This window comes from Nanorana parkeri, unplaced genomic scaffold, assembly GCF_000935625.1.
Source record: "Nanorana parkeri isolate BGI_ZX_2015 unplaced genomic scaffold, ASM93562v1 scaffold2078, whole genome shotgun sequence".
NCBI classification, from domain to species: Eukaryota; Metazoa; Chordata; class Amphibia; order Anura; family Dicroglossidae; genus Nanorana; species Nanorana parkeri.
The window spans coordinates 23,520-44,891 of record NW_017308346.1 but is presented as its reverse complement, the minus strand read 5'-3'; the positions used below and the strand labels follow the sequence as shown (position 1 = coordinate 44,891).

Sequence of the window (21,372 nt, the reverse complement as noted above, 5' to 3'; positions counted from 1 at the left end):
TCTTCAAAATCATCAAGTGAGGGGAAAGCTTTCTATGGGGACATCTACTTCAGACACCGCTGTCTCATTTTAGGAGGTTTTCTCTAACTTCCTGTTGCATCTCTGGGGCAGGAAATGAAGGAAAATTTCCGAGCTGCTGCACAGACAGCAAAAAGAAAAAACTACCAGAAGTTTTATCCTTTCCTACTCTATCCAAAACAAGTGTTAATTATAACATATATGTTAAATAAAGAAGAGGCATTGCACATAAACCTGGGAGTCTCATTGGAACAGTTAAAAGAAGCCGCATGTAGGCCTTTTAAATCCAAGAGATCAATTATTTCCTAGCTGCTAGAAGATTACACTCAGAATCATACAGTACTTTGGTCAAAACAGCCCCCTTAATTTCAGAAATTCTAAGTGTGTGGTTCTATTAAACCAATTGATGTCAGCACTGGGGATTATGTGGCGATATGATCGGTACAATAAATCCCAGATTTCACTAGGTAGGTACTTACCTAGAACAAGAATACACTCATTAAGTTCTGAAACAAAAATAAATAGGAAACACAGCAATGTCGATATACAGTACAGCAACAGTATGTTAATGCAACCTGCCCCCATACAAGACCATTCTTTCACTATAACACAAACTGCAAACATCATAGAACATGCTGAGAGTTCTCAGGAACATAAAACACACAATTGTGCAATAGAATGCAAAAAGGAGGACAAAATATAGCTTATAGCAAGAGCCCTAGTGACTAGAACGTGTTGGATAACTGAACCGACGTTTTGGAGGTTGAATCCCCGTTTAAGGTGTTCTCGTCTTCCTAGAATCAGATCTGGTTGGTATATAAGGGCTAACCAACCTCCAGACTCAGGCACTGCTATATTTTCTACTTTACCAAGAGTTCATGTCAGATCAAAAATATCACATTATCTTACCTTGCGTTTAATAAGAGGAAATCCGTGTCCTGGTGCAGGTCGATGTGCAGTTTTTGGTCCTTTGTTACTTTTTCTATTGGTAGGGGAAGTAATTGGGGAAGGCTTTCTATTGAAGGGGTTCTCTTTGCATGTAGGCTGAAAAAAGAAAAGTCGCTTTTAACAAACAATTTTGGTCTGTGTAACATATGTGTGTTAATGCTGCAACAGATGTGTTTATCTTTATAATATACATTACACCCACAGGCTACTTATCAAACCATTAAAAGGCTTGCCAATAACAGAAAAGTGGATAGAGCTGCAAGCAATACCATATGTCTAACTATTGTGCTTTGCTTGTGCAGTAGCATTTTCCATAGACTTAGCAGTTTTATACATTAAGAAACTTATAGGTTACACATACCCAAACCACTGCAATATTGTACACAGGAACAACCACTGTGTATTTCAAAAAGGATTATCTGCTTCATTGATCCAGGATCAAGATCCAAGAGAGAAATAAAAAGGAAGAAACTGACAGTGAAATATTTTCTGTGCCTGGTAAAACAAATGCTGTTTTGTTTTCCAGGACAGCTCTTCTTGGATGTCAGAATGCACATATACAGGTTTTTTACTTTATTAAAATCACCTATAGCAATCAAATATTGTCTTAGTGTAGTCAGACTGAGATTGTATACAACACAAAGCTTCAAATCCCCCTCTCGAGTTATATACACAATATACACATACAGTACTGTGTAGCAGTAGCATTTTTTCACAACTATCTAAAGAATGCTTTCAGAAATAAAAAGTGTTAATAGTTTATTTTTATCAATGAACAAAATGGAAAGTAAATGAACAGAAGAGAAATCCAAATCAAATCAATATTTGGTGTGACCACCTTTTGCCTTCAAAACAGCATCAATTCTTCTATGTACACTTGCACAGAGTTTTTGAAGGAACTCGGCAGGTAGGTTGTTCCAAACATCTTGGAAAACTAACCACAAATCTTCTGTGGATGTCGGCTGCCTCAAATCCTTCTGTCTCTTCACGTAATCCCAGACAGACTCGATAATTCTGAGATCGGGGGTCTAAGGAGGCCAAATCATCACTTCCAGGACTCCTTGTTCTTTTTCTTTACACTGAAGATAATTCTTGATATTGGCTGTATGTTTGGGGTTGTTGTCCTGTTGCAGAATACATTTTGGGCCAATCACACACCTCCCTGATGGTATGGAATTATGGAAAAGTAACTGCTTGTATTTCTCAGCATTGAGGACACCATTGATCTTGACCAAATCTCCAACACCATTGCAGAAATACAGCCCCAGACTTGATAGAAACCTCCACCATGCTTCACTGTTGCCTAAAGACACTCATTATTGTACTGCTCTCCAGCTGTTCGGTGAACAAACTGCCTCCTGCTACAGCCAAATATTTCACATTTTGACACTGCGTTTTTTTCTGCAACCCAGTTCCTATGTTTTCATGCATAGATGAGTCGCTTAGCCTTGTTTCCACGTTGGAGGTATGGCTGTTTGACCGCATTTCTTCCATTTAACACCTCTCTCTGGGCAGGTTAATAACACCTCCTAGCTCCAATTATGCAAGTGCAATCAACACCTGGTTGCGATTAACAGATTATGTGGATTGGAGCAACATTGACCATATTTATTCCCAGATAATTTTTGTTCAAGTCATTCTGAATTGAGAAAGCTGGTCGGATGGCCAGTGAAACGTCTTCAAGAAAAATACAGCAAGTCCAGTTGCCTTGACTTATTTTTTACAGATATATCATGACCTGGATGAATGAGAACATTCACAGATACCTTATGTCTTGTTGCTGTGCTCAGTCTTGCCATGGTGTATGACCTGTGACATTAAACTGTCTTAAGGTGCCCATACACCTTACAACCATCGCAAGACTTTTGTCTTGCGATGGTTGTAAGGTCATTAAAAAAACGTACGATCTGCCCATCTTGGACAGGCAGATCGTACTTGCGATAATCGCAAGCCCGCAATTACGATTCTTGGCTGGTTTTCGAACATGTTGTAAGACAAAAGTCGTGCGACCGTACAGTAGAAACGGTCGCACGCCTTCCACACACCTTGCGATTATCGTACGATCGCGGGATTTCCCGCGATTATCCTAGATAATTGCAAGGTGTGTGGGCATCTTAACACAATCAAAGTAGCAGAGTTTGGCTGTTCCTCACCCAGTTTTAAGCCTCCTACACAGCTGTTTCTGTTTTAGTTAATGACTGTGTTTAAACCTACACAGCAGCCGCGTCATCCCTAAAATTTACCGTTGGGGTTCATCACAACTTGGCAAATGTTACCAAGGGGTCTCGGCCCTAGAAAGGTTGAGAACCACTGGTCTAGACCATTAGATCTAGAGCTTTTTCTTACCATCATCAGCACAGGCATTGTGCAACACAGGTGTTGTGTATGACACAAAATTGTTTATCACTGTGTGACAATTTCACATTTCATACTATTTTTTTCACATTTTAGGAATATAATTTTTGAGTTTGAAGCGCAGTGCTATTTTCTTTTTTCCTATTTTGGGTGTACTCCCCTATTAAGCACAGCTGCTCTTAAGAGTGTTATTTGATTCCTAGCGCAGTTTTTTTCTAACAACGTCTGAATAGCACAACATACCAAAGTATTGTTGCTGATCAAGTTCATCCTATCATGTTGATGGCGTATCCCAATGGCGATGGCTTCTTCCAGCAAGACAATGCGCCATGACACGGTGCTCGTATTGTGCAGGAGTGGTTTCAAGAACATGAGGGAGAATTTACCTTGCTTAGGTGGCCCCCCACAATCACCAGATCTCAATCCATTTGAGCATTTGTGGGACGAAGTTGAAAGAGCCATCAGGCAGCTGGTTCCACAACCATCAAATCTCACAGAACTGGACAGTGCTAGTCATACGGCATGGCGTCAGATTCCTCGCATCACTTTTCAACATCTCGTGGAGTCAATGCCAAGAAGAATCGCCGCAGTATTGAAGGCAAAAGGTGGCCCAATGAAGTACTGATCTCTCCGCTGGTCCCGAGCTTCGCTGTGCCTGGGGCGAGCCCGGGACCAGCATGGTGGTTCGGTGACAAGGGATCAGAGGGAGTCGGTACACGATCTCCCTCCGATCCCCTCTCCGGTGTTAGAATGCAGAAGTGATGTATATTACATCACTTCCGCATTCTTGTGTCACTCTCCGACTTCAGAAGCTGGAGAGAAGCTGATGAAGCAGATCTCTGCTTCATCAGTGCTTCTTTGGGGGTCCCTAGGTGACATTAGGGGTCTTGAAGTGAGGGATGCAATTTGATTTGTAAGAGCAGAATATAAAGTCACAAGAAAAATTATCCAATTTTTTAGGACCTAAAGTTTCATTAGCCTTCTGATATTGCCATTTGTCTGGCTCTTCAGGAAAAGACGGAGATAAAAATAGATAGTCATCTAAAAAGGTATGTAACTTGGTAAAATGGATTTAACCATCAAACCTAATGCAAGATGTTTTCACAGGTAGTGAGGAAAACATTTGTGCTTTACCTACAACAATATTGAATAACGAATATTAACATTATCCTTCCAATTATTCCACTTACCTTTACTGGCTGTTTAGCTTCTGGAGAAGGGGTCATTGCAGATGGATCAGGTGGACATGGAGCTTGATGGCTGGGATTGATCTGTAGACTGTCAGAAGATGAGTCTTTCTTCTCTGGGGAAAGACTTCCCTGCACTTCACTTGTATTGGCTAAGTCACTGGATGAGGAGAGGCTGGTATTAGTGGACAGAACACTAGCATCATGGCTACTGGCTGTAGAATGGTTGATATAGTTTGTGTTCTCCACATCTGATCGTCCTGATGTGGTTGGGGAGTGAATGGTTGGTTCTGAGGAGCTTTTAGGAACGTTTTCCGATTCATGACCCTTCGTGGAGGATTCTGTGGGAAGACTTTCTGTACTTAGAGCGGGTGATGGGCTGCCAGATGGAGGCTCTGAATGAGACAGACGGGAAGCCAGACAACTTGAGTGATGGGCTAAAGACAAAAGATAAATGCACAAGTTTTTTCCAATATATAAACCATAATAAAAGTACAACAAAGAGGATATGCAAAAAAGTACAGTTACAGTACCATGTAACAAACTGATGTTCAGCAGATAATTGTATAACAAAGGTCTAAAAACCTGTAATATGAAATCCTACACACTAGGGGAGAAATTTATCAAAAGAGGAGCAGACAAATTTTGGAGCAGTTGCCCAAATGAGCCCAAAAATATTTATATTGGGATCTTCTGTGCAGACATGGCAGGCAGAGTAATGGATCTCGCCAAGTATAAATCTGCTGAGGGGGAGGGCGTGCTCTGAGATGTTAGGAGAGTGGGGCAGAAAGAATAAGTGCACTTTCTATAATTTGTGACCCTTTTGGTAATTAGCAGCAGAATCTGCTCAGTTGTTGCAATTTAGAAAAGGTTTATTCATGTGCCACTCTTGGTCAATTTCTCCTCATAGAGTTTCAACTGGTGTTTTTTTATTAACCACTGGGTTTTTTATTTTCAATGTACTCCATTCACACCATACATGTGCGATGGCGTGCACTGCATAAAAATGCAGCAAATCTGCATTTTATGCAATGCACAAAATCGCATTATAAAACAAACACTGTTGTGCATAGGGTTTTAACTTTAACAAAGTTTTGTTTAACAAACTTTAACAAAGTTTTGTTAACTTTGCATAGGGTTTGGTAACTTTACAAACCAGCATACACATTATGTGTGCCATAATGTGCATCTGCTGTTGTGAACCGGCTCTTAGGTGTCACTGTGGCTCCTCACGCCTCTGCTAATTAAAAGCAGAAACATTTAATTTATGCCGCATCCTTTATTTAAAACTGGCAGAACAGTGACACCAAGTGACCACATTAGCAAGTTTACAGTGTTGATCAGTACCTATTATATATCCCCGAAGAAGAATGGTACCCAAAATGTCGTCCTCCTGCTGACACGCATTGGCTCTGTTCATTTTTTGCCTATGATCTGCACTGCCTAATGAAAGCAAGATTACCCACTGCACACCTGCTGTATAGACAATGATGTTTAAAAATGTCCTGATAGGACAGAAGGTTCCCCAAATGTCTCCTTAACTACAATGGTCGGTTGGGAGGTGCCTACAAACAACCAAAACTAGGCAACAAAAGATTCCAACAAGCATACCTATGAAATATTGAAATTGCAGAAAACAAAATCAACTCTGGTTATTAGTTGGACTTTCTTACCCAGAGGGGAAGCATTTGGGGCTTTGGGTGCTGGTCTTTTTCTTGCTTTAGGGCTGCTGGTTGGGGTAAATCCATACCACGGATGGTTTGGCTTTAGATTATTCTCGTCTGACTCCTGTTCCTCTTCGTCTTCAAATGGATTGTAGTGCTTGGGCTTAGAGGGGCTATCAATAGCTGCTTCTTCTGCTGCTTTGGAGCTCTTTTCTGCATCATCTTCATTCTGTAACACAGATGGAGGTGGTGGGGCAGCCCTTTTTTTAGGCTCACTTGCTGCCACCAAGGAAATCCAAGGAGGGTCTTTAGAACGTTTTCCATCCTCCTCTCTGTAAAGAAAGCCACACCAGAAAAAAAAAAAGATGCAAAATTAAATCTTGCAAAAATAAAAAGGGTTATAAAGCCAAAAGAAGTCAACTAAGACCTTACAGAGAACAATGGTGCAGGCTGTGATAATTCCTAACAGCAGAGAAAAATCCAAATGTTGTTATAAGTTTAGCTACACTCATTTACGAATTTCCCCCTTTAACATCACACTTTTTTCCCCTTTGCCAATTTACCCTTACGCTCTCCAAGGTTTTGATTTTCTTTGTTTTTAATATGCTAGTATTCTGTATGATTATAGCATTACTGCAGGATGCTGATTTCATTACCAGTTGCAGAAATACCCATTTTTTATCACTATTGTATGAAAGTGTTTTTAACGTGCATGCACATTAATAAGCCTTAAAAAGAAAACTGATGCACTGTGAACCTGCAGTACAAGAATTTCCCCTTTCTGCTTTTTCCATTGTGTAGATCTGTCCTTTTTGTACCTCCCCTGCTGCTTCTTATATATTTCCCCATCAGTCATCAGAAAACCAGTTATCAGGGGGCAGCTCTGACATGATTGCCACCTCCACATAGTAGCATAGTTCAGAAAAAGGCATGCAATGGGGAAAAGGTCAGCTGTAGTAGTAGCACAAGATGACTTTGTCCTATTTTTGTTGGGATCAGGTAGGTCCACAAACCAATGTTCTCTTAAATCCCAGGTCCAGGCTAAGCACAGAACCTTTTCTTCTTTCCAAAGATACTTGCAAGTTTAAGTTTTGCATACGCAAAGAAAAACAGTCAAAAGGTTTCTTTATTCAAAATGACTGCAAATTAGACATATTCTACATTGGCTCTTATGTGCAGAATTACCAATCACATAAAAAAAAGTAATTCCATTCTTAAACAGAAAAGAACACAGATCTAGCAGATTTATAGGCTAGGTTCAGATCTGAGCGATACCCGGTACCACGCAATCGTGTTCAAACAGCGATTCTAACGGGGTTATATCTGCGCAGCAATCGCAAAAAAAAGTACCTTTTTTTGGCGACACACGACGCGCTGCTTTTTTAGCCACCATCGTGTTCAATTGCAGGGGCGGAATTGCGGCGGGAAACCGTGCGATCCGCCTGGCGCGACTGGGGTGCGCCAGGCGGTTTTGTGCGTGATTGCCACACGGTCAGGAATCGCCCAGATGTGAACCTAGCCTTAAAGGAAGCAGTACTAGGAGCCAAAGTAATTCATTATTTTTTTACAAATAAAAGCTCTTAAACTGTTTAAAGCTCAAATCTGGGATAAGCAAATATTGTCCAAATACAAAAAGGCATGTGTATTCTTACTTGAATCTTGGTGTGATTTGTGTATTTATTTCAGAACTGTGCAGTAATCCAGAGTAAAATGTTGACTATGTGCAGGAACTTCATGTGATAAAGACCAGTCACTGCTGATCTCTCTCTCCCTCCCTTGCAAAGGGTAACCGGTCTTTTATCTGTCCCCTCCTGTAGTTTTCTGCAGGCAGCCTGTAGTGGGAGTTGTTGGGCCCCTCCTACAGCTCTGCTCCCTGTGCATGCTATGTAACGCACAGTAATGATGTCACTACTAATTTTACAAGGTAAACATTGGGTTTGCCTGGCATTTGGTGCAAACAAAGCAGATTTATATCCTTTGCGGCTATTGAGAAATGTATTTCAATGAACGTTTTTGTTCCCAAAGTTCACTTGTAGTTCAACCTCTTACTTAGAAATCATTGTTATTCACCTTTCTGAAGACCTCTGTCTGCCTCTAGGCTTAGGGACTGGTGGGGTTGACATCTGCTGCTGCTCACCTACAATGCAAACAGATTCAATGTAAAACACTTATTGTGATGGTGCTAACTTGCATGCAAGTTTTTATTTTTTAAATTGATCATCAATAAATCAAACAGCTTTCAAACAATGTGGGCCCTTTAACAAACATCTAACTAACTTACCGTTCACAAGACTTGTTGGTCGTGCGGGGCTCTGCCCTGCTCCTGATCGAGCTCGAGGCAGAGGCAGAGGTGCTACTTCACTTGACTTCCTTGGTGCTGGCACTGGTCGTGTGTCTGGTACACTATCTGCATCAGGTTCTTTTTGAGGTTTGTTCGGAAGTGGAGGCTTTGGAGGAACGCGTGGTTTGGGAGGGCTTTGGACTGCATTTTGTACAGAATCTTCTTCTGCAGACTCGGGACTGATGGTACCTGGTCGAGGTCGATTATGGTGGGTACACACAAACGTGCCAGTCTCAGCACCAGGTCGATACGAACCGGGAAGCAGAGTGCTGGAGCACTCTTTACACCTGTAATGCGTGAAAACAAAAAATACTTCTATAAAAAGGTCACTTTCTCACCAGTTCAGATAAGGTCAAAAATGAAAAGGAGAAAAGAAGCCTATAAACAGGTTAATTGTGACACATGTTTACAGTATATCTAATCCCCCCTTCCCCCCTAAAATCTAATATACCGTATATACTCGAGTATTGCTAGGTTATTGTTTTTCTTTGAAATAAATATTCATGTAATTTTATTGGTATCTATCTTCATTTTGTACATTTACCAGTAGCTGCCTCATTTCCCACCCTAGGCTTATACTCGAGTCAATATTTTTTCCCAGTTTTTTGTGGTAAAATTAGGTACCTCGGCTTATATTCGGGTCGGCTTATACTCGAGTATATACGGTATTGTATCTTAACTAGTTCTGATGTGGTGGCTGCATTAGTTTTCTTTTCAGGTAAAGTACATTTTCTGCACATATGGTAAAATACATAAAAGTCCAAAACAGGAGCACAGCATAAGGATGCAACACTGCTCCATAGCTACAATACATTGAGTGAGCATTGCCACGCTAGGTCAGGAATTGTTTTGCAGGCAGGTTTACTAGGTGAAAAAAAAAAAAATAAGAAAAAGCCTGAAAACCACATCTAGGGACTGGTAAGCTGCAATATGTTACAGTCTTGTTATTGGGTTTAGATCCACTTTAAAGTGTATGGAAAGTGTATGGAAATCCTAACAATGAACTTCTTCCTATTTGCTCTTTTTGGTCTGTTAACTATACCAATGAAATTGCAAACATTACCCGTTGATTCTGCCAGAAATCTTGCAAGTTGATGCAAACTTCCCGTGGACCTGCTTTTGGGTTTAAATGCAGCACTGCTGAAATGCATGCATCCAAATGCAAAGGGCCACATTTGATGTACTTTGCCTGCCTAGTAAACATATTGCAGGACACCACCACAGAAGTAAATGTCAAATGCTGGCGCACAATGACCACCAACACAAACTCTAACAGCAAGCATTGTAAGTGCCAAAGTACAGTGTCTGACTACATGGATTAGTTCAACTAATATGTCTTGGATCACTGATACAGACCTGGCATCAGACATCCTTTTTTTTTTTTTAACGTGCCTGCATCTTAAGTAATGTGCAAGTGTAGCATTTGCAGGGACTGATTAACGCTTGAAGAGATCTCAGTGTTCCAGCTGAAAATGTTATGATCTTCTTTGTGTGTCTAGAAAGTCAGCATCATCTTTGTCTAGCCATCATTCCTGATTCTCCTTCCTGGAATATGATGCCAGTTCAAATATGACATAAATTATACAGTCATCTGGGGTGTTTGCTGCAGCCTGAAGGAACCCACAATCGGCGGATCCAAATCTTGGATGCGTATGTTTTTTGGATACACATTAAGTACTCAAATATTTACATCTATATTCTAACCTAACTGTAAATGTAGATTACTGTACAATCTTTAAGATATATTATATAAATAGCGGTACAAATTCTGTAGTTTTGTGATATGATACAAACTTTTGTTTTGAGTGCAGTAGAAAATGTAATGCCATAAGTAATGGCAGAATTTTTAAAGATAATAAAAACAAAATGTTTTAAAAAAAAAACAAATGCTCCAGGTAAAGCCGTACTGGCTTTGCATACAAATCATGTTGCAAATATTTAACCACTTGAAGGCCATAGTGTTTCACCCCCTTCCTGGCCAGGCCATTTTTCAGTATTCAGCGCTGCCGTACTTTGACTGATGTTTATTCCGTCATGCAACGCTTTACTGAAACGATTTTCATACCATTTTTTGGGGACAGATAGAGCTTTCTTTTGGTGGCTTTTATTCACCACTGGGGTTTTTATTTTTTACTATATAACAAAAAAAGTACCCTAAATTTTTAAAAAAAACATGTTTCCCTATAAAATGTTATGAAACATTTTTTTTCACCCCAATTTTTTGGTAAAATATAAAAGTCGGGGTCACGTCGGGTAAATAGACACTAAACATGTCAACCTTTAAAATTGCGCGTGCCCGCAAAATCGCAGAAAACGACCGCAGCCAAAATTGGCCATAGGCGACGCTTTAAACGTTTTTACCGCTCATCAGTTTAGTGTCATCAGTGATTGATGGCCCTAGAATTATTGTTCTCACTGCGACGTTCGCGGCGATATGTAACATGTGCTGCATAATGGGCGCAATCGTCGGTTTCGTACATAGGCGCACCCGACGCATGTTTGCGCGTGTATCTGGGGGGCGGGGGACTTTAAAAAAATGTTTGTGTTATTTTTTTTTATTTTTTTTAGCTTCTTTATTTTTTTTAGCTTCTTTATTTTTTTTAATGCTGTAATTTTTTTTTTTTTACTTAACTTTATTGCTATAACATAGGGGACTAAGGAATCCCCTATGTAATAGCCAGTTCACCAAACAGGTCCTCTTTATGGAGACATCAGGGGTCTCAAGACCTCTGATGTCACCTAGGGACCCCCACAGAAGCTGATGAAGCACAGATCTGCTCCATCAGCTTCTCTCCGGTGTTCTGCACCGGAGAGTGACACTGAATGCAGGAAGTGATGTAATATACATCACTTCCTGCATTCGGGGACAAGAAGAGAGATCAAAGGGATGATCAAGTAATGATCATCCCTTTGATCTCCTGTTAGAGCGTCGCCGTGCCGGTCCCAGCCGCACCGGCCACATCGGAACACGGGACCGGCAGCGGCGGCGAAGAGACGAGCAGGAGGAGGTACGGGGGGGGGGGGGCGGCGCACACCTGCAGATCCTGCAAGCGATCGGGCGTCTCTAGAGACGCCTGACCGCTTGTATGTAAACAGCCATCGCTGGCTGTTTACATGCTGACGGTTTTCCCTCTCGTGTGCGGCGCTCAGCGCGGACACGAGAGGGGGGAGGGGCAGGACGTCTTAAGACGCCCTCCCGCTCTGAGCAGACGTCCATCTGGCCGTTCACAAACGGCCATGGACGTAAGGTAGTTAAAGCGTCCAGCCAGGAGCCAGCAAAGTATAACATTGGTCCTTAGAAGAGAACTCTTGGGGAAGTAAAATGTACTCTTCACAATAGTTTGAGCCGGCGTGCGACACTGCAGCTGTCATATGCGTTCTCTAAGGACTGAGAACTGAGTGTTGACAAACTGCTGATCACTCAGCTCAGGGCTTCTCCCTGCAACGAGCAATGACTGTCAGTCACCGCTCTCCCCGGGGATTCCCTCTTCCTTCCACCAGCACTGATTGGAGGGACAGACAGCTGAGGGGGCGGGCACAGCTGGCTCAATAGAGGCAATCTGTCAATCAAGCAGCCGGGTGGATCCCGACAATATTGCCAGGATCCTTCCTGGCTGCAGCATGTCTGTCAGAATATAGTGGACTGTAGTCCGCCATTTGCTGCATTTGGGTCAAAGGAGTACATTAATAAATGTACTTCCATGACCCAAAAGAGAATTAAAGCCAAAAATAAGGTTTGGTTTAAGTAGGGGATGAATACATTGGTGGAACAATTGGGTCTTTGCGAACTGAGCAAAGACACCATGGTAGGGGAGTGTAGCAGTGAAATGTATTGATTTTAGAGTGGAACGCACAGCCAGAATATTAAAAAAAAAAAGTTTAATTCTGTTTTGGTGGGGAAAAAAAAGAAGCAGCAACCCAAAGCCCATAGGAATATTCATGGCCCTGAGTCAGAGGTGTACTAGTAGTTAAAAAGGTTGTTTGAGGACTTATCACTGCAGGTGGCGCTGTACAATCACCAGGGATGTGACTGACAGAAAAATGAAGCATCTTTGTAGAATAGGCTGCACAGGGTGGATGTGTAGAGAAGGAGGGAGAGACTGCTCATAAGATTCTCCTCACCAGAAGACCACAGGAAAAAAACGCTCTCAACTCCATTACTGTGTCAGCAAACTTGGTAGAGAAGAGAAGACGGTGAAGATTTAAAATGGGGGTTAAAGCCTAGCAGTGAAAAAAAAAAAAAGCAGTAAAACAGGCCCAAGGTGCACAATGCACAACATGCAACTTAAAGTATGAAAGCACAATAAAGAAGGTGAGATTATACTAACCCTCACATACTGCCTGGGCATATACAACAGGTTCGGAAGAAATGTCACAAAGGGAAAAAATTCTCTACACAGCTACTAGCCCGCCAGCCATTCACAACAATGAGGTAACTAAAACACATACAGCAGGACTGTCTCAGAGAGAACATCAGTATACTAAATCAGTTCCCTTGACCCTCTCCTTATTTCCTTTGTTTTTATTGAGAATAAACAGTTTTAAAAAAAAAAGCATTTTCCTGTAATTTGCTACCCCTTAATAAATGTACCCCCAAAATATAATCAACAAGGTCTGCAGATCAGGCAGCAATAAATCAATATAGCAGGGAGATGCTAAACAGAGCTGTAATACATCTGTCCTGGCCTCTGTACAGACTGGAAGTGTGTTGACTATATTCCGGATGTAAACACAACATGAAGTGAGCATCAGAAGAATCAGAAGCCCAGGAGGTGATCCTTTCAGCTCTTGGGCTAAGTACTGGACCACGGCTATCACAGAGAGCCAGTGGTCCAGAAGTACTGGACCACGGCTATCACAGAGAGCCAGTGGTCCAGAAGTACTGGACCACGGCTATCACAGAGAGCCAGTGGTCCAGAAGTACTGGACCACGGCTATCACAGAGAGCCAGTGGTCCAGAGCTGGTGTCAGCAAAGGCCCAGAGGAGCTGCTCAGACCAGCCGCCATTTTTAAATGATGCAGCCATAAAATAGCATCCATCTCTGTGCTGTCTTAAAACAGTGGCCAGGACTCAAATGGTTGATGAACTGGGAAAACCTGTGCTCATTGGTTAACTGGAGAGACTTCCAGGATTTCCAATATCTGCTCTAAATTTACCAGTAGCTGTAGAAAACCTTCCAATTTCAGCACAAAATATATCGAATAGGAAAGAGACATCAATTCTCCTAAAAACACTAAGCGAAACAGAGCAGGTATGAAGGGGTTATAGCCTTCAGTTTTCTATGTGCTAGTGTCCATTTCTCCTGGAGGCGACAGTTTAACCCTAGGTTGCTTATTATTATCAAGCTGTGTCCCAAAATGAAGTGCTGGATATGCACTTTAAAAAAATTAGTGAGCAGCTTGATGTTCTCAGAAATGACTACCCTTGCCATTAATAAAGAAATGCAAAACAAACAAAAAATAAAAATCCAGAAATAATTTAAACATATACACGGTGAAACATAATGAGAAGAAATACAGTGACAAAATAAGACACAAAAAACAGATAGACATGATGGGGAAAGGAAGAAAAAAAAAAGCTCAAAAGGGAAAAAACAGGAGAAATGGCTTTAAGGTGTACCTGAAACACTGCCGATGATACAGCTTTCCGTCTACTAAGCATCTCTGTACAAGGTGCACATGTTGCTGGCATAAGGCACAGGTGCTGCTCAGTGCCACACGAGTGGCTGTACTTGTGGAATCCAGACTACCCTAAATAAGATGACACACACACTTAACATATACTAAAATTCCCATCATATATATTACTACAAATCTTTTAGATTGTAAGCTCTCCTGAGCAGGTCTATCCCTCCTAACGCTCTTGTATCGAATTGTATTGTAACTGTACTGCTTCCCTTGCACTGCCAAACTGTTGGCACCATATCCTGTATAATAGCAATAATAAAACTGGTGACCAGTAACCAAAAGTACATGTGACATGAATCTGATCAAAAAATGTAATGATGGTATTTTGGCAGCAGTAGCCAACAGCTAAGGCACAAATATAAATTCAGGTTATCTGGAGAGAATGCTCATTTTAGAATTTATCTGTCAATAATTAAAAGGTGTATGGGCTGCTGATGGCTTTCACAGTTGACTGTTACCACTGGCTACAATTAAGGATGGAAGATATGTTCATTAAAGCTGCATCAAATGATGTATGTGGCTCTCAGGGCTGCATAATATCAGCAGTTAGAATCTGCCAGAATAACACCCATATCTGACAGGCTAAGCCAGCAACTGAATAGGAGATGTCTCAGGTAGACAAATCTACATATCTATAGGCACAATTTAACGCCATTGCTAGCACTATTCTTTAGCTATACCTGAGGTTGTGTAACTTGACTCTGTCCTTGCTGCAGTGGAAAGGTCTGTTTGAACTGAGGAACTCCAGCTGTGAGAATAAATAAAAGTATAAGTGAGTTAAATAAAGAGCTGGTGGAAGAAGACATGCAGAGTGCCAGCAGAAAGGGTAGCACATTAATCATATATTTTCAACTACACTATAACAACTACCCCATACTCATTCACAAAGGGGGGGCGTCATCTGGAAGCCCCCTTTATGAAATGCAGATACCCCCTCCCTGGACAACCACTGAGCCAGGGTTGTGGGGAGGAGGCCCTTGTTCCCATCGGCATGGTGACTAGGGGAGCCCCCCTGGAAAAGCACCCTCCCAATGTCAAGGGAATGTAGCATGGTATGGTGAAAGGAGGTGGGGCCGGCTGGCCCCCCACCCCATTTTTCCTTGTCCGGCCACTGCTCGGATTAAGGGGGTCCCTCCTAACATTCTGGTAGGAATTTGAGAGGGGAACTGCACACTGGTTTTCATACCCAGAGACATTGGCGATCAGGACAATTAGAAAAAGTGAATCTCCCAAGGCTGGGTTCATACCTAGTCGACAGCGTTTTTTGCACGTTTCTGATTCACATTTTTTACGCATAAATCAAATTGTGCATTTTTGTGTGCAGATTGTAGCTCATTGATGTTAATGAGCAAATGCGTGCGAAAACACAGCAAATGTGTGTTTTCAAGCATTTCCTATTAAGTCTACAGGGCCAAAACGAGCTGTAATATGTCCAAAAAAAAGCTCATGAACTTCGCCAGCGACAGGCGTTTTGCTTATTGCGACAAAAAATGCTCACATGTGAACAGGGCCATAGAAATTAATGGAATTTTGGGGGGCAGAAAAAGCGCTACAAAACGCTCAGTGTGAACCAGGCCTAAAGGAGACACAGCAAAAAAAAAAAAAACAGACAGGGTTCTAAACCCCTCACCACTCTAGCCAAATCTATAAAAAAAAAAAGTTTTGCCTTTAGATACTCTTTAAGCCCTTACCTGGGTTGGATTTGCGAAAAAAGTTGTAATACTGAGATACATAGGTCATAATGCTAAGACGATCTGGCACTTTCATGGATACCATGTCATCTGGGTCAAGCAATGTCGGTATGCCCAGTTCTCGCTCTGCCACATCAAAGGCCTGGATAGAAAAAAAAGTAGGACAAAAAGTAGTTAAACAGAAAATCAGTTTATTATTATATTGTTATACTGGATTTATATAGCACCAACAGTTTGCTCAACGCTTTACAACATAATAGGTGACTGTATATTTACAATACAATTCAATACACAAGGGGTAGGAGAGTCTTGCTGGTGAGATTAAACAACCGTATGCAGTGGCTCATGGCAAACAGATCAGCTTTGAAAAATTTTGAACTGCTAAAATCTAGTTTCTAATTGCCACAGGACAACTCTTTGCACAATGCTATGGAAACAATAAGAACAATGCAGGAAAGGGAAGTAAAAACCAAAATGCAGTGGGAGACCATTATCAATACTGTGTTAATGATTGTGGTGTTAACCTGTAGCCTCTTATATTTTACATTGCAAGTTGCAAAGTAGTAAATTGCACACATGCACAATCACATACCTACACGCAATAGGTTGAACTTGATGGACCTGTGTCTTTATTCGACCTCAAATACTATGTAACTATGCAAGTTAGGGCAGGGATGGACAAATTGTTATAGAGTTCAGTAGCCAGCCGGATATTTTTTGGGAGACCGCTCCTTTTACAACTAGAGAAAATCTCAAAAGTTAGGCGCCAGCTGTAATTGTTGAGCATTGACTATCTACCTGGCTACTGGTATTTGTTCCGCCCTGCCATAAATGCATATTTAAATGGAGTTTAGCTTTAACCCCTTCACGACCAGTGATGCACATAGTACTAACTGGCAGCGGGCTTGTTTAGCCGCCGGGACTGTTTACATTTGTAGAGCTGGCGTCCAGGTTTACAATACAAGCGATTCAGTTTACTACGAGCCAGTAAACTGAATGCGTATCTCAAAACAGATGACCTTTAGGGGCTTTTAAAGTGTCGTCTATGGACTTTATGGGGTACTGAATTTGGTTTCAGAGGAACACAGTTTTTAACCTAGGCATGTTGCGTATCTATTTACTCGTTATAACCTCATCTTTTATATTTTATAACTAGGGTTGCACAGATACCAAGTACAGTACTCGGTACAAGTACGAGTACATGAACCGATACTTTTGAGCTCCAAAACTAGACTAGAGAAAAATTCAAAAATTAGGAGGCAGCTGTCATTTGTAAGGAGCACACAGAGCTCCTGGGATTTGTACATCTCTGTTTTAATGTACGATTTTGTTTTTATAAATATAAATAAAGGGATGCACAGATACCAGTTTTGCGAGTACGAGTACTGGTACTTGCCGAGTACTTACAAGTAAGAGTACTGATACATTTTTGTTTATTGTCATGTGACAGTTTTTCTAAAACAATACAGACTAATGATTTCAGGACAGTGGTAGAGTGCCAGAGCCAAGTCCCAGCTGCATCCACTGCCACCCTGGTAGTTCTCATGAAAATGCCAAGTATCTGCACTGGTACTCGAAAAGTATCTGTGCAACCCTATTTATAACCAAAATTGGTATTTTATTGTGTTTAATTAAATTAAAAATGTTTCACTCATTTTTGGGTTTGATAATTTGCGCTAATATCTTGCAACATAAAAACGGCCTCGGTCATTAAGTGGTTAATACCCTTTTGAATGCTTTTACAGTAACAGATTACAACGCATAGAAAATTTGTGACTTTATACAAAAAATATATGATAACTATAACTTTTCATTTTAAACCACTAGGATTATCGCAGGTAATCATTTTGCAGGTCTGCCCTCATGAGCACAGTACACTATGGAAGCGGCTGCATTCATTCGTGTACATGAGAAAATATGAGCTCAAAGCCACAATGAAGTGATTTTTATAACAGCATTAAGGTGCCCATACACTTTACAACCCTCGCAAGACTTTTGTCTTGCGAGGGTTGTAAAGTACTTTTAAAAAAACGTAAGATCTGCCCATCTTGGACAGGCAGATCATACTTGCGATCATCGCAAGCCCCCTGAGGAGCGGGATTGCGATGACTGCAATGAGGGGCGGGCTTCCGATGACTGCAAACGGGCAGTGTGTGCGTGCGCACACCGGCCCGTTCGGCAGTTGTCGAACAAGCAGGCAACTAACTCGCCGAGAATCGTACGATTCCCGGCGGGTTTTCCAGCCTGCTTGTTCGACGGAAGACGTGCGACCGTACAGTAGAAACAGTCGCACGCCTTCCTTACACTGCACGATTCTCGTACGATCACGGGATTTCCCGCGATTCTCGCATGAGAATCGTGCAGTGTATGGGCACCTTTAGACACAATTCAGAATTCAGCAGATGTACCACCCCACACACAGAAATCGGTGGAATGAGAAAGAAACAACCACACAAGTGATTTGTGGCACATGCAAATCCTTTCATACACAACTTGGTTGCTGAAAAAATGTATTATAGTCAACTATATCACTAATTACTGACGCTTCATCTTTTGCAGCTCCTTGAGCTGGGCACCAAATAGCAGAATTTAGTGACTCGTTTTATCCAGCGTAGCTGTTAAGGTAATTTGTAGCTGCACTGACATGTATTGTATCCAGCTTCAAGTCACAGTGCGCACTATACACTGAGTGGCCAGATTATTATGACCACCTGACGTTTGTAGGCGAATTAGCTATAATTTCGCACTGAAGTTGCTACAGGGCCAGACCATTATAAATAGTAGGGATGCACAGATACATTTTGAGTACCAGTGCAGATACTTTGCATTTTCATGAGAACTACCAGGGTTGCAGCTGGGACCTGGCTCTGGCACTCCACCACTGTCCTGAAATCATTAGTCTGTATTGTTTTAGAAAAACTGTTACATGACGATAAACAAAAATGTATCAGTACTCGTAAGTACTCGGCAAGTACCAGTACTCGTACTCGCAAAACTGGTATCTGTGCATTCCTTTATTTATAGTTATAAAAACAAAAAGCATACATTAAAAGCAGAGATGTACTGATCCCAGGAGCTCCGTGTGCTCCTTACAAATGACAGCTGCCTCCTAATTTTTGAAATTTTCTCTAGTGTAGTCTTGGAGCTCAAAAGTATCGGAACATGTACTCGTACTTGTACCGAGTACTGTACTTGGTATCTGTGCAACCCTAATAAATAGGGAAGCAGGTTGTTTACCACGACAGTAGAAGTGATTTGTTTCTGAAGATATGGGTAAACAACGCGATTTAACAGCCTTTGAACGTGGGATGATTGTTGGCGCTCGGAGCCATGGAGCGAGTATCAGCAAAACAGCAGAATTCGTTAAATGTTCAAGAGCAGCTGTTGTTAAAGTGTTTATAGACTGGACTGTCAGCCGAAAATCTGGGTCTGAACCTGCGAATTGCGGCCGTCAGCGACTAGTCAATGTTAGGGCAGAAAGGAGAGTTGGCAAGACTGGTACAAGACAACAGAAGGGCAACAGTGCAGTGTCAGATTCCTCGCATCACCTTTCAACATCTCGTGGAGTCATCTCGTGGCCCAAGGAAGTACTGATGGGGTGGTCATAATAATCTGGCCACTCAGTATATACACATTTACACACACACTTGTGCAAATAAAACTTCTCAATATATACCTACATACATATATGTGTCCTTTCCTCCATGCCCAACCCCACGATGATAATGTTGCACCCTTTCACCAGACTAATACGACTCTAAAATTGACTCCTTTGCAAAAAAAAAAAAATCATCAGCACCTAAATATTCTTTTGATCTTACAATAAAGAAGTAAGAAGACTTTAAGGGCCCATTCACACTATGGCATTGCTGTAGGTTGCGTCCTTGTGTGTTGCATGTTAATGTGCAACAGCATCACACCAGAATGGACAAAAAAAAGGGAATGCAGCATTTTTTCAAACATGGCGCACCACTACACACGGCAGTGTTTCCACGCATTGTAGTGAGCTGACACTCGCACTGGCAAGCAAAGCTGAAAAGGAGAGTCCAGGATAAACCCTCCCGCTCTCAGCATACCTCAGTTTTGCAGCAAGCAATAAAGAACAGAGAGGAGAGACCTATGTCACATTGCACTCCAAGATTTTTTTTTTTCTCAGGCATGATAAAAATTCTATTTCCTTAAACAGGCCATACACCTATCGTTTTCGCTAGTGCAGCCCTGTGGGGCTGACCAAGTCTCTGCAAGGTCTGCACCATCTGTTGGACATTGGCTGACAGCATGTGAACTAATTGCTCCCTCAGCAGGAGGTCATCCAGATATCCCACAGTGGGAATCGCCTGGGATTGCAGCAGAGCAAAAACAGGAGCATGAACCTGAGATGCAGTGGACAGGCCGAAGGAAAGGACAACAAATTGAAAAAGCTGTATGCCCACAGCAAAATACAGGTGGCATTGGTGAGCTGGAAAGATAGGGATGTACAAGTGAGCATCTTTGATGTCCCCCAAGGCCAGAAAATCTCCCGGATGAAAAGACGCAATGAAGGACCAAGCAAATTTCATAGTTCAACTACAGTATGGGTCCGGTGCCCTCTTTTGTCTTGGGAGCAGTGAACAGGTTGGTGTAAAACTGCTGGAACCTCTTTTCCTCTGGTACCACATTGATGACCTCTTGGGAAAGGGGTTGCACCAGGGCAGCACGGGGATCTGCCAGTCTTTGCGGAGACTTTGGTAACTTGGACAACATGAAACAGAGATAAGCTTCTTCCAATGTCTACCATTTCCAGTAGAGAGGAAACATAGATTTGTAGTAAGTAGGTCTCATTTTGACGTGGACAGCTAGGAGTATCTGTTGAGTGTTTTACCTATGCACTAAGAAAAAAGGAAGACCGCAAGAAGCTGGCGAAAAGCAAGTGATGCACCAGATCTTATCCATTGTTTGTGATTATAGGGATGTTGCTGATGTGTTGGAGCAGAGGTCAGCAACCTTTTCCACATTTCACTAACGGGTGAAGAGTTTGGAGACGGCATGAGAAGTGAACGATCTAGGACAACATAGCTGAACTGGAAAGTGAGCTGAATTGGAGAATGTTTCCAAATCAGCAATGTTGTCCTGGATTGTTCACTTCTCCGGTCTTCTCCAATCTCCTAACCCTTCAGTAAATAACCCTGTATATGTCAAATTACAAGCAGAGTTGTACTGCTAATGGCAAGTTAAACTCAATATATCTAAGGCCCATGTTTACCCCATTTTTGGTAGTGTAAGGGATGGTTAAAACCACTGTCCTTTTTTCTGGGGGAGGGGGGTAGGGTTGATGTCATCTGTGTATCACTAGCAGGGCTTGAAAAATGTGATGGTGTCTCACCAGTCAGTCAAAAATTTCACCAGTCAGCATGACCGGACTATAGCCTTGCAATTTATGTTAACATTTTTTGGGGACAGATAGAGCTTTCTTTTGGAGGTATATAATAACCACTGGGGGG

General features: G+C 41.8%; 1 protein-coding gene across 1 annotated transcript in view; it reads right to left on the bottom strand.

Annotated features, from left to right (window-relative positions):
- MICALL1 (MICAL like 1) overlaps positions 1-20,451 on the bottom strand; it is a 29,675-nt gene extending 9,224 nt beyond the window's left edge. The window contains exons 1-9 of the mRNA XM_018572578.1: positions 20,146-20,451; positions 15,893-16,034; positions 14,882-14,949; positions 14,134-14,264; positions 8,454-8,800; positions 8,243-8,309; positions 6,182-6,504; positions 4,512-4,945; positions 928-1,062 (exon numbers count right to left, since the gene is read on the bottom strand). Coding sequence (XP_018428080.1) covers positions 928-1,062; positions 4,512-4,945; positions 6,182-6,504; positions 8,243-8,309; positions 8,454-8,800; positions 14,134-14,264; positions 14,882-14,949; positions 15,893-16,034; positions 20,146-20,451 — 1,953 coding nt within the window. The remainder of the gene's footprint in view (positions 1-927; positions 1,063-4,511; positions 4,946-6,181; positions 6,505-8,242; positions 8,310-8,453; positions 8,801-14,133; positions 14,265-14,881; positions 14,950-15,892; positions 16,035-20,145) is intronic.
- Between the last annotated feature and the right edge of the window lie 921 nt (positions 20,452-21,372).